At 41.3% G+C, this 13692-nt stretch overlaps 1 protein-coding gene across 1 annotated transcript in view; it reads left to right on the top strand.

Moving 5' to 3' along the window:
- The first annotated feature begins 2219 nt into the window (after positions 1–2219).
- Positions 2220–13692, top strand: part of ME2 (malic enzyme 2) — a 74093-nt gene continuing 62620 nt past the window's right edge. The window contains exons 1-2 of the mRNA XM_049900473.1: positions 2220–2677; positions 12927–13046. Of these exons, the coding sequence (XP_049756430.1) occupies positions 12939–13046 (108 nt within the window). The 5' untranslated portion in view covers positions 2220–2677; positions 12927–12938. The remainder of the gene's footprint in view (positions 2678–12926; positions 13047–13692) is intronic.

A 13692-nucleotide genomic window follows, 5' to 3' on the forward strand; every position in this document is an offset into this window, starting at 1 on the left:
AATGTTACTATATGCTGATGATTCTGTAAGTTCCTTGAACTTGGACACACATGGCTCTAGCAGAATGCTTGTCCTTTTTCCCATTCTTGGCTATTCTGTAATATTTCCTTTGACTCGGGCAGACATGGCTGTGGCAGCATGCTTGTCTATTTCCCACTTTTGCCTCTTTGAATATATGTTGAATAAAACCTTTCTTTTTGCTTTACTAAACTTTGTGATGTTTTTTGCCCTACAACAGTCAAAAAAGCCAAAGGCACATGCCAGTTGAAATCTGTTCTTTAAAAAAACACAAGTCCCAGCCAGCAGCTTCTATGTATGTGGCTTTAGCAGGGTCCCCTTAGACCAGTGTTGTCCAAATGAAATACAATGCAAGCCACAAGTGAGAGCTACATATGTAATTTAAAACTTTCTAGTAACCACATAAAAAATAAAAAGAAACAGGTAAAATTAATTGTAATAATATTTTTATTTAACCCCAAAATATTAAACTAATTTTAATATTTTTATCTAATCCAAAAAATTGTCATTTGAACATGTTATCTATATAAAAATTACTGATATTTTAACATTCTTTTTTTGTACTGTCTTTAAAATCTAGTGTGCATTTTACAGGAACAGCATATCTTAATTTTGACTAACCACATTTCAAGTGCTCAATAGCCACTCATTACCACATTGAGTAGGAAGCCTTAGACCAATCACCAGAACACGCTAGGGAGAAGGAGGAGGCTGTGAAGTGGGGTGGACCAGCCAAAAAGCAGTGTGTGCCTCCTTGGCATTAGCAGATTTTTCATTGCATAAGAAATAAGTCCCATACATTTAAAAACTCAAATTCACCGCCATCCAGGGGATTCTGACTCATAGCGACCCTGTAGGGCAGAGTAGAACTGCCCCATAAGGTTTCCAAGGAGCAGTTGGTGGATTGAACTGCCGACCTTTCGGTTAGCGGCTGAGCTCTTAACCACTGCGCCACCAGGGCTCTAAATTATAGCACTTAACAGCCCTTCAGCTTTCAATTATTCCAATGTAGAACAAACTATCTTTCAAAGACAAAAGAATTTCACCATTAGTAATGAAGCATTTATTAAAACACTTCCAATTTTTGGAGTTTCCCTCTTTGGACTTGCTGCATCTTGACAGTTCCTGGCCAGCAGGGTTATTTTAAAACCAAAAAACCAAACCCACCGTCCTCCAGTTGATTCTGACGCATAGTGACCCTACAGGACAGAGTAGAAACGCCCCATGGAGCTTCCACCAAGTGCCTGCTAGATTGGAACTGCAGACGTTTTGGTTAGCAGCCTTAGCTCTTAGTCACTAGACCACCAGCTTTCCGCGGTTATTTTAGGTCATGCTTTTTTATAGTCTCTCTTTTACTTGGTGGTTACTATAGCAGCCATGCCTATCATTTATCATCTAACTACGAAGTATTCCCTCACATGCCCCACCCTTCAATGTTCAAAGTGGCTCAGTTGTTCCAGACTTTACATAATTGTCAAGGAGTTAAAGAGGGGTCAATTTACTGTTCGTTACTTGGGCTCTGTTTTCTTAGCCTACTTTTCCATCATTTTTAATTTTCTTATTCCATACTTCACATCTTTATTTTAAAATTATCATGACCGTACCTTGTTTTAAGGGTACACATGCTCGATTACATTAAAGGCTTTTTTTTTTGCTGAAAACATTTCCTGAAATAAAAGAAATATTCTCCAATACCAAGGTTTTGGGTGGGCACAGGTGTATTGAGGTAGGGTCCCTGTGACTTTCAAGGAGGTAATTTAGTGTTCCCAGTGTTTTTCTGAACGAAAACGCTGAATGTCTATTTATGGTTAATTGTGACAGTAGGGATGATTAGTAAATTTCCGGGGGGCCAATAACTGTGCCGGCAGCTGCGGGAAGCGACAAAGAATTTTGCAGAAGTGCAAATCCTATAACTACGAATTAAATTTTCCACTACAAAAAATGAAAATAAAGCGTTCCGAAAGCGCGGAGGCCTGGGATTTCCTGGGTCCTCTTTATTCCGCCTTTGCACTCTCCCATCCGGTATCCAGCTCTTAATTCTGTTCCATTCTCTCCCTTCCACCACAGGTCGACCGGGAGGGACGCAAACTCCCAGCTTTCCTCTCGCCCGCTGCGGCTCGAAACTGGTACCCGCCGACACCGGCCCGCGCCTGCGCAGAGCCTCTTCTCGCGTGAGGCTGCTGCTGTCAACCCGCCACCCCCGCCTGACACGGGGATGCGGGCTGCCAGGGCGGCCAGGTCCGGCTCCTTTCCTGGAGCGACAGGGGTCGCGAGTATCTCCGGGTTTCTCCTACTGGGCCCGGCCCCTCTCACATGCTCGCGCCCGGGCACACAACAGCAACCTCAAGGAAGCGAAGAAAAGCCCTGCTCAGCAGGAACCGAAGCGCACGGTCCAATAAGGCCGGAGGCGGAGCCCCGCCCCTCTGGAGGCGGGCCCCTGCGTGCTCATTGGCCCGCGCGCCCGTCCGTCCCCGCCGGCCGGGCCGCGCCGACCCTGGTCCGGCTCCCTCCGCTCACTAGGCTTCCTTACTGGCTTCCTGGGCTAGGGTTCGGCTGCCCACGGTAGTCCGAGCCAGAGTCGGCGCCGCCACCGGGCGCGCGGAGGAGGGAAGGGCCGGGCCGGAGCGGGGCATCGTCTGAGCGCACGGCCTCCCCGCCGGTAGGTAGCACCACCTGTCGCTGGGAGACATTTGGGGTAGGCTCCGCGCAGCGCGCAGTGCGCAGTGCGGACGGCTGGGCTCGGGCTCGGCGGGGCCCGGCGGGGCCCGGCGGGAGCGCCATCAAGGGGCGGGCGACGCCTCCTGCTCGCGTGCCCTGGTAGCGAGCGCGGCCTGCCGCTGGCCTCCGCGCACTGCAGCCGCCTCGGTAGCTGCCTGGCGGAAGCGGGGTTTGAAGGAGTCAAGGGAAGGGGTTCGCTGAGTCCGGACTGGGGCCAGGTGCGGACAGACCGCAGGGACCTCCAGTGCGACCTTGGCGAATGGGTTTAGGTTGCGATTTCTGGACTCGCCGATCCCAGGGTATCCCGCTCCGCGCCCTGGAGTGAGGCTCCTTGGCCCCCAAGAGCATCTCCTCTTCCCTCTGCTTTAAGACCGATTTTGTGGCTTGAGGCCCCATTAGGAAATAGGTCTCTTTTTCAGCCAGGATGAATTAGTGACACGAATTAGGCAACGTATGCGTGTGCGCTTGTTCCTCATTTTGTAGGAAGGGGTTTGTTGCAGACCAGAGAGTTCTACAATTAGAACGGTCTGTCATTCACATGAAGTGGCATCTATGGAGTAGGATTGGCAGGTGTTTGGTGCTCATGAGAAGCATCTCTCTGCTTGTGTTAATTTGTGGCCCTGGATTTGACTTTCTCTCCTGGCTCTGAAGATAATTTGAGAACATTTATGTTACCTTCTTCCCTAAACCTTCGAGATTATGGCTCCCGGACACCCTGCCAGCTCAGAACTGAGGCCACGCCGAAAGTCCACATTTAAGCCAAAGGTTAGACAGGCCTGTTAGCATCGTGCTTCCTAGTTCAGTAAAGTATATAAGACCAAATGGGCAACACCTGCCCAAAAGTAAAGATGAAAGAGGGGGGCGACACTGGACAAATGGACACTGGGAACGAGGGGGGAGGGTGCTGACACAAAACAATTTGTGTATAAATTTTTGAATGAGAAAACTAATTTGCACTGTAAACTTTAACCTACAGCACAATTTAAAAAATTTTCTTAGGGTTGATATCAGAGGACAAAATTCTCAATAAGTAACAAGTTACTTTACATTTGATTTTATGAAGAGTAACTAAAAAGTAGTTAACTATTTACTTGAAAAATCACCGTTTTGATTGTATAGCTGTATACTTCTTTTGATAGACACTAACAAATTTCAACAGTAATGAAAAAAAATGTTGATTCTGTAGCTATCGTTTAGGATGACATTTAACGGTACCCGGATCTATGTTGTTAGTTACTGACTCTAACTCATGGCAGAACCATGTGGATGTGTGTACCATCCAAAGTTTTATTCTTGACCTAGAGATTTAATTTGAAATACATTAAGTAAGTGTTTACCATGATTATCTTCACACTCTCTTCCTCCAAATTTCACCATCAGGAGATGTTGATGCAGAAACGGACAGGAATTTAGAAGGCACCTTCTGACTACTTTATTCTGTTACTACTGATAACAATAATGCTTATAATAACTAACATTTGTAGAGCACTGATAGGGCACTGTGATAAGCATCTTACATGGATTATCTAAAGTTTAAAACAGCTCTGCATAGTAGAACTTAGTAGTACTTGGTTTTTACCCTCATTTGAATGATGAGAAGACTGCAACTCAGGGCAGTTGTGACTTATTCAAGATCACTGAGCTAGCAAATGGCAAAGCCAGGCAGGCTGACTCTAGAGCTTGCCTTCTAACCATTGCGCTAGACTGCCTTGGTATGGGTTTTATTGAATAGAACTTCAAGTCAGGGAGTCATGTTCTTTATAGATGATGATGATAAAGTTTTATGGGTTTGATACTTTATGTCATCATTACCATGCACAGCTCTGCAAGATAATTTCTCCTCTCCCATTTTATTGTTGAGCAAAATGAGGCTTAAAAGTGTTTTGACTTTGTTGATGAGTTAAAAAAGAAAGTATGTGGCAACAGACTTAAGATTGCCAACTTTTCGTTTTTTCCCAGCTGAGGACTTTTTAAAAAAATGACTGCGATCTACTATCTCCATCTTTGCATGAAACAATGGACATTTTTACCACTAAAAAGCTACAGAGGTCATAATTGCAATACAAAAACAGTAAATTTAGTGTCATGAAAAGCTGTTACATTGTCCTCATTTTTCTCATTTGGTCACAGACTGGTGAAAAACATGTCCAGACTAACACCAGTTCAGAGACTGTAGTTTGGGAATGCCAGGGTGACACAGCTGATTCCAAAGTGGTAATCGGCTGAGTCCAGAGCCAAACTCAGGTCTGTTTGACTGCAGAGTTTGTGCTTTTGGCCCCAAGTCATAACTTTGCTCTATGGAGGCTGGGTGGCGCAGTGGTTAAGAGCACAGCTGCTAACCGAAAGGTCAGCAGTTCACATCCTTGGAAACCGTATGGGATAGTTCTATTCTGTCCTATAGGGTCTCTATGAGTCAGAATTGACTCCATGGCAACGGGTTTTTTTTTTTTAAGCAGTCTTTTCCAGGTATTCTTTCTATCCCCAGGGAGGTGGGAACAGGGAGAGTAGTCTCAAGCAGCCAACGGCCTAGCAGTTTCAGTGTCAATCCAGTTTATAAACACCGTCCCGGGGTCACTGCCTCCCGTCCAGAACTGAGCTGCAGAGAGAGCTGAGCTGCCAGGCACCAAGCTGGTCAATTAAGGCAACAAACCAAACTGAAAGTATCAAGTAAGCCTTTATTCACTTCCTGTGAGGGCCGCCTGTGGGGAGCTCAGAACAAAAAGGAGCGGAAGGGTACTGAAAACTGAGTCACAGTCGAGAAAAGTGTCTTTGAAACTCTACCCCCTACCCTTTAAAGAGGCCTCCAGACCAAGCCACTTAGGCTAGGAATGCAGATGTGTATAGGGCATGGCTGGGGGTGGGGAGGGTGGGGATAGCCATCCAGTATATGTTCTCACCACAGTGTTGTTGTAATAATTAATATTCTGTGCAATATGGCACTATTTTCCAAATTATAAAAATAATAGATTTTCATTGTAGAAACTTGTTTTGGTGTGGAGAGGGCAGCTTTTCTCCCAGAGGCCTGCCAGCTGAAGTCTTTGTAATTGCCTATGTAGTCAGGCCTGAAGGATCACACATAGAATTTTAGTCAGGAGCCAGACTCCTCATCTTTAAGAACCCCTCCTGTCATCAGTGCTGACTCATAGAAAGAGCAAGGCAGTGTGAATCTGCTCACAGTGATTTATGTAGATGGGCAGTGGCTACACCAAGGGGAGAAACCACAGGCATACCCCACACTGAAGAAATTCTCAAGTAAGCAGGTTTGGTCTTACACACATAGTCATTCAGAATTAAAAGCCCCGCCTTTTTTTGCTTCTTGTCTTCACTCATTGCCCAGCACCTCCATGAGCCACTCTTACACAAAACCAGTTGCTGTTGAGTTAATTTCAACTCATGGCAACCCCATGTGTCTCAGAGTAGAACTGTGCTCTGTACGGTTTTCAGTGTTTGATTTTTTAGAAGTAGATCACCAGGCCTTTCCTCTGAGGCACCCCCTGGTAGATTTGAACCGCCAGCCTTTTGGTTAGCCGCTGAACAGGTTAACCATTTGCACCTGGCATCAGGCTGGTCCTGCAGTTGTCTTTCCACTATAGCTGTATAACATAAGGAGTTAGGTGTATCTTCCCCATTTTATCATGTTGCCTCCAGTTGGTGGTGGTAAGCTTACCTGTCTACTGTCTGTCTGTATCTTTTTACCTGTCTTTGGTTCTAATTTTAGCAGAGGTCGGTTTTTTTCTGATTCTTTTTTTTTAATTGTATTTTGGGTGAAATTTTATGGAGCAAACTAGTTTCTCATTAAACAATACACATATTGTTTTGTGACACTGGTTGCCAACCCCATGCCATGTCAACACTGTCCCCCCTCTCGACCTTGGGTTCCCCATGACCAGTTTTCTGTTCCTTAAGTTATTATTATTATTATTTTTTTACTTATGCCTACTTATTTTAAAGATACTGTTAAAATTACTTTAATATTTCGTTTTACTCTATTATTTGGTGATGAAATAAAGTTCTCTAATAATTTGGGTGATTTAACACTTTTTTAAAAGTCTTTCATTATATACTCTTTTGCATATATTCTCTCCTTTGATCATCACAGTTGTCTATGAATCCCTGTGTGGTGCAAATAATTAATGTACTTGGCTGCTAACCAAAAAGTTGGAGGTTCAAGCCTACCCAGAGGTGCCTCGGAACAAAAGCCTTGGGGAGGGGGAGAAATCAGCTGTTGAAAACCCTGATTATGGTAATGGAAAAGTAGCAATGAAAAATGATGAGGATGAGGGTATAACATCTGCATAATGAATGATAAGACAATTTCACGACATAACATAATTACAATAATTTGTCTTTTTGTTCCCCTGAAAAGACTATCAGGAAGTTGTTAGAGCTTGGTGTCTCCCCAGAAGATGATTGAGTAGTCTTGGGTAGTAGAGATTGAGTAATAGAGGGAGTGATTTGCTTGTTTGTCTCAAAAAATTGTTTGCAGAGGCTCATCTGGTTGTTTTTCCTCCTGACTGTCTCTTGAGCAGCTGAAATAGCTGAAATATTTCTTAGAAGGGTCTCAAATCTTCTACATATAATTTCCAGGTTTCATTCTGTACATAGAAATTAAGAAAATTTTTCAGAAATTAAATCATTTTTGGATACTTCAGTAGATTTATGAAGAGTTCAGATTGCTGAACTCTTCCTATTTTGTACATTGTCAGTGCTTTAAGGCCCACAATTAATTTATAAGTGTATTCCTTGAAAATGTGAGCAAAGCCATCACTATTCTCTTGATTTGACTACTTGTACAATGCTTTTCACTTTTTTTTTCTCAAAGATCAGAAAGCCTTTCCAATCATTCATGCATCCGTCTTGTTTTATTTTCCTACATGCTGTGACTATTTAAAAGCTTGATTGCATCCATGACTATTTAATGTAAATAATGCCTTCATTGGTAATATTGAAGAATGTCCAACACCACATCTCTCTTAATATTGGGACCACCATCCACAGTTGTCTTACGTGTTGGTGAGACGAGGAGCCTTGTGCAAACAGTGTTGAAACAGCAAATCACACCTTGTTTCAGAAATTCCTGAGTGGAAGTGGTATCAGAATTGAAAGACAACTTCAGCATAGCTTCCTGCAGACTGGAGTGTTTCAGTGCCCAGGAGTAAGTTATCAGCAGTACTTAAAAATATCTTGTATTTGAAGTCCTACCTGACCTCTGGATTGAAATATATGTGGAACTAATCCAGTGGTGCTGCCACCAGTCAAGCTTCTGTGTGTGTGTGTGTGTACATGTGACTGGTATGTGTGCATGTGTGTGCACATGCCTGGAGTGAAGCAGATTATACTTCTTGCCTTTTGGATCACAGGGATCTGTAGCCTTTATAGCAGGGGTCGGCAAACTTTGTAAAGGGCCAGATAGTAAATATTTTAGGTTTTGGGGGTCACATACATTTCTGTCACATATTCTTTGTTTTCTACAACTGTATAAAAATGTAAAAACCATTCTTAGTTCAAGGGCCTTATAAAAAAAAAAAAAAAAGGCCGCCAGCCTATTTTTTAAGAAAAGCAAGTCCAACTTCAAGTGCCCAGCTGTACTACCATAAAGTAATATTGCTTAGAGCATAAAACAGTTCAACTTGGAGATGCCCTGAAGCTGGCACCTAGTCTTTCTGATGATTAAAGTAAAGCCTGATGGGCTTTTTTTTTTTTTTCCCCTTGAAGAACCTGTTCCAAACATTAGAGGAAACTGAAACTGGGTGAAGGGGAAATCTAAAATTACTGGAAATTAGAAGATTATCTAAAAAATCTTGTTCTAGAAAGATAGTCCTTTTCTTCTAGCATTTTCTTTATTTGGTCAAGCTAGGCTTTCATTTTGTCTTTATAAACAAATGCAGCCTCACTGGCAGTCTACATTATTTTTGTGGTTGATGTAGTTCCCAAAGTTCTTAAGCTATATCCTTGGGTGGCTTCGAACTTCTTGGGAGGCTGCTCCTCTTTGGTGGGAAATTGGAAGACAGAAGTGAAGCCAAGGCTTTTCCTTGTAACATGTTAACATGTTGCTGTCAGTAGGTACATAGTTCAAAGTTCTGTCTTCCAGACCTACATTTTATACTCTATCAGTCTTCACTGAGGTCTTATCATGCAGCTGGGTTGTTACTATAGCATTTATTAGTGCACTTGATGCTACCATTTAGATTTCTATCTTTGTTTTAAAATTGTTTCAAAGGCTCAGTTGCATACATTATGCCCCTTTATCCCTTAATACTTCAGTGTGCATTTTCAGAACAAAGGTAAACATAACCCCATAGTACAGTTATCAAATTCAGAAAGTTTAACATTATATAATACTTTTATGTAATCTACCATGTACCTTCCAGTTTGGGTCAGTTTATCTCAGTAATGTCTTTTATAGCATTTTTTTTTCCCAATATACAATCCAGTTCAGGATGATTGATTTTACATTCAGTTGTCATATTTGTTTATTTAGTCTTTTTTAAACCACAATAGTTCCATAGTCTAGTTTTTGAAGAAAACATCAGTTATTTTGTGGTATGTCTCTCTTGGTTCTTGACAGTGCCAGTGAGCATGTTCATTTTTTTGTGGTCATATTTAGGCACCACCTTTAAGACTAATATGCCATTTTGCAGCAAGCACAATAGTTTTTCTTTCAGTGTTGGAACTTCGAGCAACAGTTTCTGTTTTTTAGGTTTAGTGTTTTATGAAATATGCATGCCTTTAAACACTAGAATCATACTTAGAATAAGAAATTTTCTGTGAGAATAGCCAGGTTTATTTCTCTGTCCTCATGGTCTCTCAGGGGCATAAGCTTATTTAGTAGAATGACAAATGGAGTTGCCTGTGTCAGTAAATCTTCATCTCTCCTTTTTTTTATTTGCGTAGTGGTAGAACCATAAGATAAATGTGTGAATGAGTTAATGCCACTGTAATAGATCTTTTAGTTGAGGATTTTTAAGAGCAGATTTAGGAAGCAAAATGCAGGGAATGGCCACAAGTTTCCCTTCCCAGTGACACAAACTTTGAGGGTCTTTGGTTGCCTAAGTCGAGTTCACTCCTATACCAGTGTGCTGTAGTGGAAAGAGCTCTGGACCAATATGCATGTGTTCTAGATTTAGGTTTTGATTCTGGCATTTATTAGTTGCATGACCTTGCCCAACCCAGTTAAACCCTTTGCACGTCACTGTCCCTGTCTAAAAAAGACAAGGCTACAATGCCTGCTCTAATATTCCCTAAAGGATTTTAAACTATAAAAATCAGAAACCCCATCATTTTTTGGTCAACCCACAGATTCCACGTTATTTCCAAATCATTTAAAATGCCATTTCTGTCCCCTTCCTTGCCACCAAATATATCCCCCTTCTTCATCCAAATGTGTTTTATATTCCCCATCTCATTTCTTCCAAGAAGTATTTATTTTTTCTCACTGGGGGGTTAAATTTTTTTTTTTTGGTCTGTTTTGAAATCATTTTTTAAAAAACTCATTCATGGATATTTACATTATGGTTATCAAACAGAAATATAAGTTAACATTCATTTTATTAAAAAAGTGTTATTTAAATGCTTTATTACTATCTAAAGGAGTAAATCCCTATAATTTCAGTATAAATGTACTTAAGGGCTTAAAGAGAATAACCATACTGCATAAAATAAATTAATACTAAATGAGTATTCCCCCCCTCCCTCCTCTCCGTATCTCCTTGTCACCACTAATTTTCTTTTGTCTCCATAGACTTATCTATTCTAGATACTTCATATATGTGGGATCATATGGTATTTGTCCGTTTGTGTCAAACTTACTTCACATAGCATAATGTTTTCAGAGTTAATCCATGTGGTGGCATGTATCAGAACTTCATTTGTCTTTATGGCAGAATAATATTCCGTTGTGTTTATATACCATATTTTGCTTATCTTTTTATCTGCTCATGAGCATTTCAGTTTTTTCTACCTTTTGGCTATCGTGAATAAAGCTGCGGTGAACATTGATGGACATGTTTCTGCTTGAGTCACTGTTTTCAAGTCTTGGGTATAGACCTTGGAGTATAATTTTTGGCTCATATGGTAGTTCTATGTTTAACTTTTTTAGGAACTGCCAAACTTTTCCACAGAGGCTACACCATCTTACGTTCCCACCATCAATGTAATAAACCCAGTGCCGTCAAAAATGTAAGAGTGTTCAATTTCTCCATACCCTCACCAACAGCTATTTTCTGTGTTTTTTTTTTCTGATACTAGCCATCCTTTTCCAGTTGCTGTCAGGTCAGTTCTGACTCATGGTGACCCTCCTGTGTGTCACAGTAGAGCTCTGTGCTCCATAGCATTTTCAGGGGCTTCTTTTTCAGAAGTAGTTCGTCAGGCTTTTCTTCTGCGGTACTTCTGGGTGGACTCGAACCTCCAACCTCTGGGTTAGCAGCCAAGCATGTTAACCATTTGTACCATCTTAGTGGCTGTGAAGTGGCATATCATTGTAGTTTTGATTGGCATTTCCCTAATGACCAATGATGTTGAGCATCTTTTGATCTGCTTGTTTGCTATTTGTATGTCTCCTTTGGAGAAATGCCTATTCAAGTCATTTGCCCATTTGTTAATTGGATTGTTTGTCTTTTTGTTGAATTTTAGGAGTTCTTTATATATTCTGGATATCAAATCTTTATCTGATAATATGGTGTAATGGATTGAATTGTGTCCCCCCAAAATATGTATCAATTTGGCTGAGCCATGATTCCCAGTATTCTGTGGTTGTCTTTCATTTTGTGATTGCAATTTTATGTTAAAAAGGATTTGGGTGGGATTGTAACACCACCCTTACTCAGGTTACCTTCCTGATCCAAGGTAAAGGGAGTTTCCCTGGGGTGTTGCCTGTGCCACCTTTTACCTCTCAAGAGATAAAAAGAAACGGAAGCAAGTAGAGAGTTGGGGACCTCGTACCACCAAGAAAGCAGCACCAGGAGCAGAGCACATCTTTTGGACCCAGGGTCCCTATGCCTGAGAAGCTTCTCAACCATGGGAAGATTGAGGACAAGGACCTTCTTCCAGAGCTGATAGAGAAAAAGCCTTCCCCTGGACTTGTAACCTATGAGACTGTGAGGAAATAAATTTCTCTTTGTTAAAACCACCCACTTGTGTTATTTCTGGTTTAGCAGCACTAGATGACTAAGACATATGGTTTCCCAGTCTTTTCCCCATTCTGTATGTTGTCTTTTCACTTTCTTGATAATGTCCCTTGATGCACAAAAGTTTTTAATTTTCATGAAAAAATTTTCATGAAGTCCAGTTTATTTTTTTCTTTTACTGCTGATGCTTTTGGTGTCCTGTCTGAGAATCCATTGCCTGAAAGAAGGTCCTGAAGCTTTACCCCTATGTTCTCTTCTCAGAATTTTAGAGCTTTAGCTCTTATGTTTAGGTCATTGATATATTTTGAGTTAATTTTTGTATACAGTGTGAGGTATGGCACCAGATTCGTTCTTTTGCATGTAGAAATCCAGTCGTCCCAGCACCATTTGTGGAAGAGACTGACATTAAGGTCTTTATAAAAAGTTTTTTCATATGTGGAAAGATAAGCTTTCTGTCATGGATTGAATTGTGTCCCACGAAAGTATCTGGAAGCTTGGCTAGACCATTCCCAGTATTGTGTGATTGTCTACCATTTTGTCATCTGATGTGATTTGCTATGTGTTGTAAATTCTATCTCTGGTGTTAACGAGATGGGATTAGTGGCAGTTATGCTAATGAGGCAGGACTCAACCTATAAGACTGGGTTGCATCTTAAACCCACCTCTTTTGAGAGATAAAAGAGAGAAGTAAGCAGAGAGACGAGGGGACCTCATATGACCAAGAAGACAGTGCAAGGAGCAGAGCACATCCTTCGAACCTGGGGTCCCTGCACCTGAGAAGCTCCTAGACCAGGGGAACATTGATGACAAGGACCTTCCCCTAGAACCAACAGAGAGAAAAAGCCTTCCCCTGGAGCTGGCACCTTGAATTTGGACTTCTAGCCTCTTAGACTGTGAGAGAATAAATCTTTGTTTGTTAAAGCCATCTGCTTGTGGTATTTCTGTTATAGCAGCACTAGTTAACTAAGACACTTTGTAAATCTGTTTTTGAAATCTGATACTTGTGTATATGCTGTTCTGTAATTTATTTCTCACTTGGGGTTACATTTGCTTTGCTTTTCCCAGGTGAAAGAAAAGATGTTATCCCGGTTAAGAGTAGTTGCCAGTCCTTATAATTTGGTATGTCGTCATTTGCACAGAAAAGAGAAAGGCAAGCCACTTATGTTGAACCCAAGAACAAACAAGGTTAGTAATATTAATACTAACTACTTTTTCCCTTTTCCTGGTGGAAGTTTGATATATTTTGGGCTGATAAGGTATGAAAGTTTTTGTATTTTGTAGCTTTATTTGAAAACTTTTCAGAGGTATTTGCTTTTCTGCGGGAGCTCTTCACTCTCTTCCACATGACAAGAATTTAGGCTGTTTTATACTCCCAGGTTTCACTCCTCACAACTTTTACCACCTGAAAAGAACTGACTTTACTTCCTGGTTCTAGTGCAGAAAAAAAGTCCTCAGAGTAGCACTCTGGCCAGGATTTTGGCCAGCTGTGGTGTATTTAGATTTACCCTGCTCAGATCAGGCCTTTGGAGGTAGGGTCAAATTTATGAAATGATGACACATTGCAGGGATTGCAACCAATGTCACAAAACAATTTGTATATAAATTTTCAAATGAGGAACTAATTTACATTGTAAACTTTTCACCTAAAGCACAATAAAATTAAAAAAAAAAAAAAACAATTGCCGTGAAATTGACTCACTCACAGTGATTTCATGTGTGACAGAGGAGAACTGTGCTCCACAAGTTTTCAGTGATTGATTTTTCAGAAGTAGATCACCAGGGTTTCTTCCAACGTGGCTCTAAGTAGACTCGAACCATCACCCTTTTGATT

This window comes from Elephas maximus, chromosome 11 (assembly GCF_024166365.1).
Source record: "Elephas maximus indicus isolate mEleMax1 chromosome 11, mEleMax1 primary haplotype, whole genome shotgun sequence".
In the NCBI taxonomy this organism is placed as follows: domain Eukaryota; kingdom Metazoa; phylum Chordata; class Mammalia; order Proboscidea; family Elephantidae; genus Elephas; species Elephas maximus.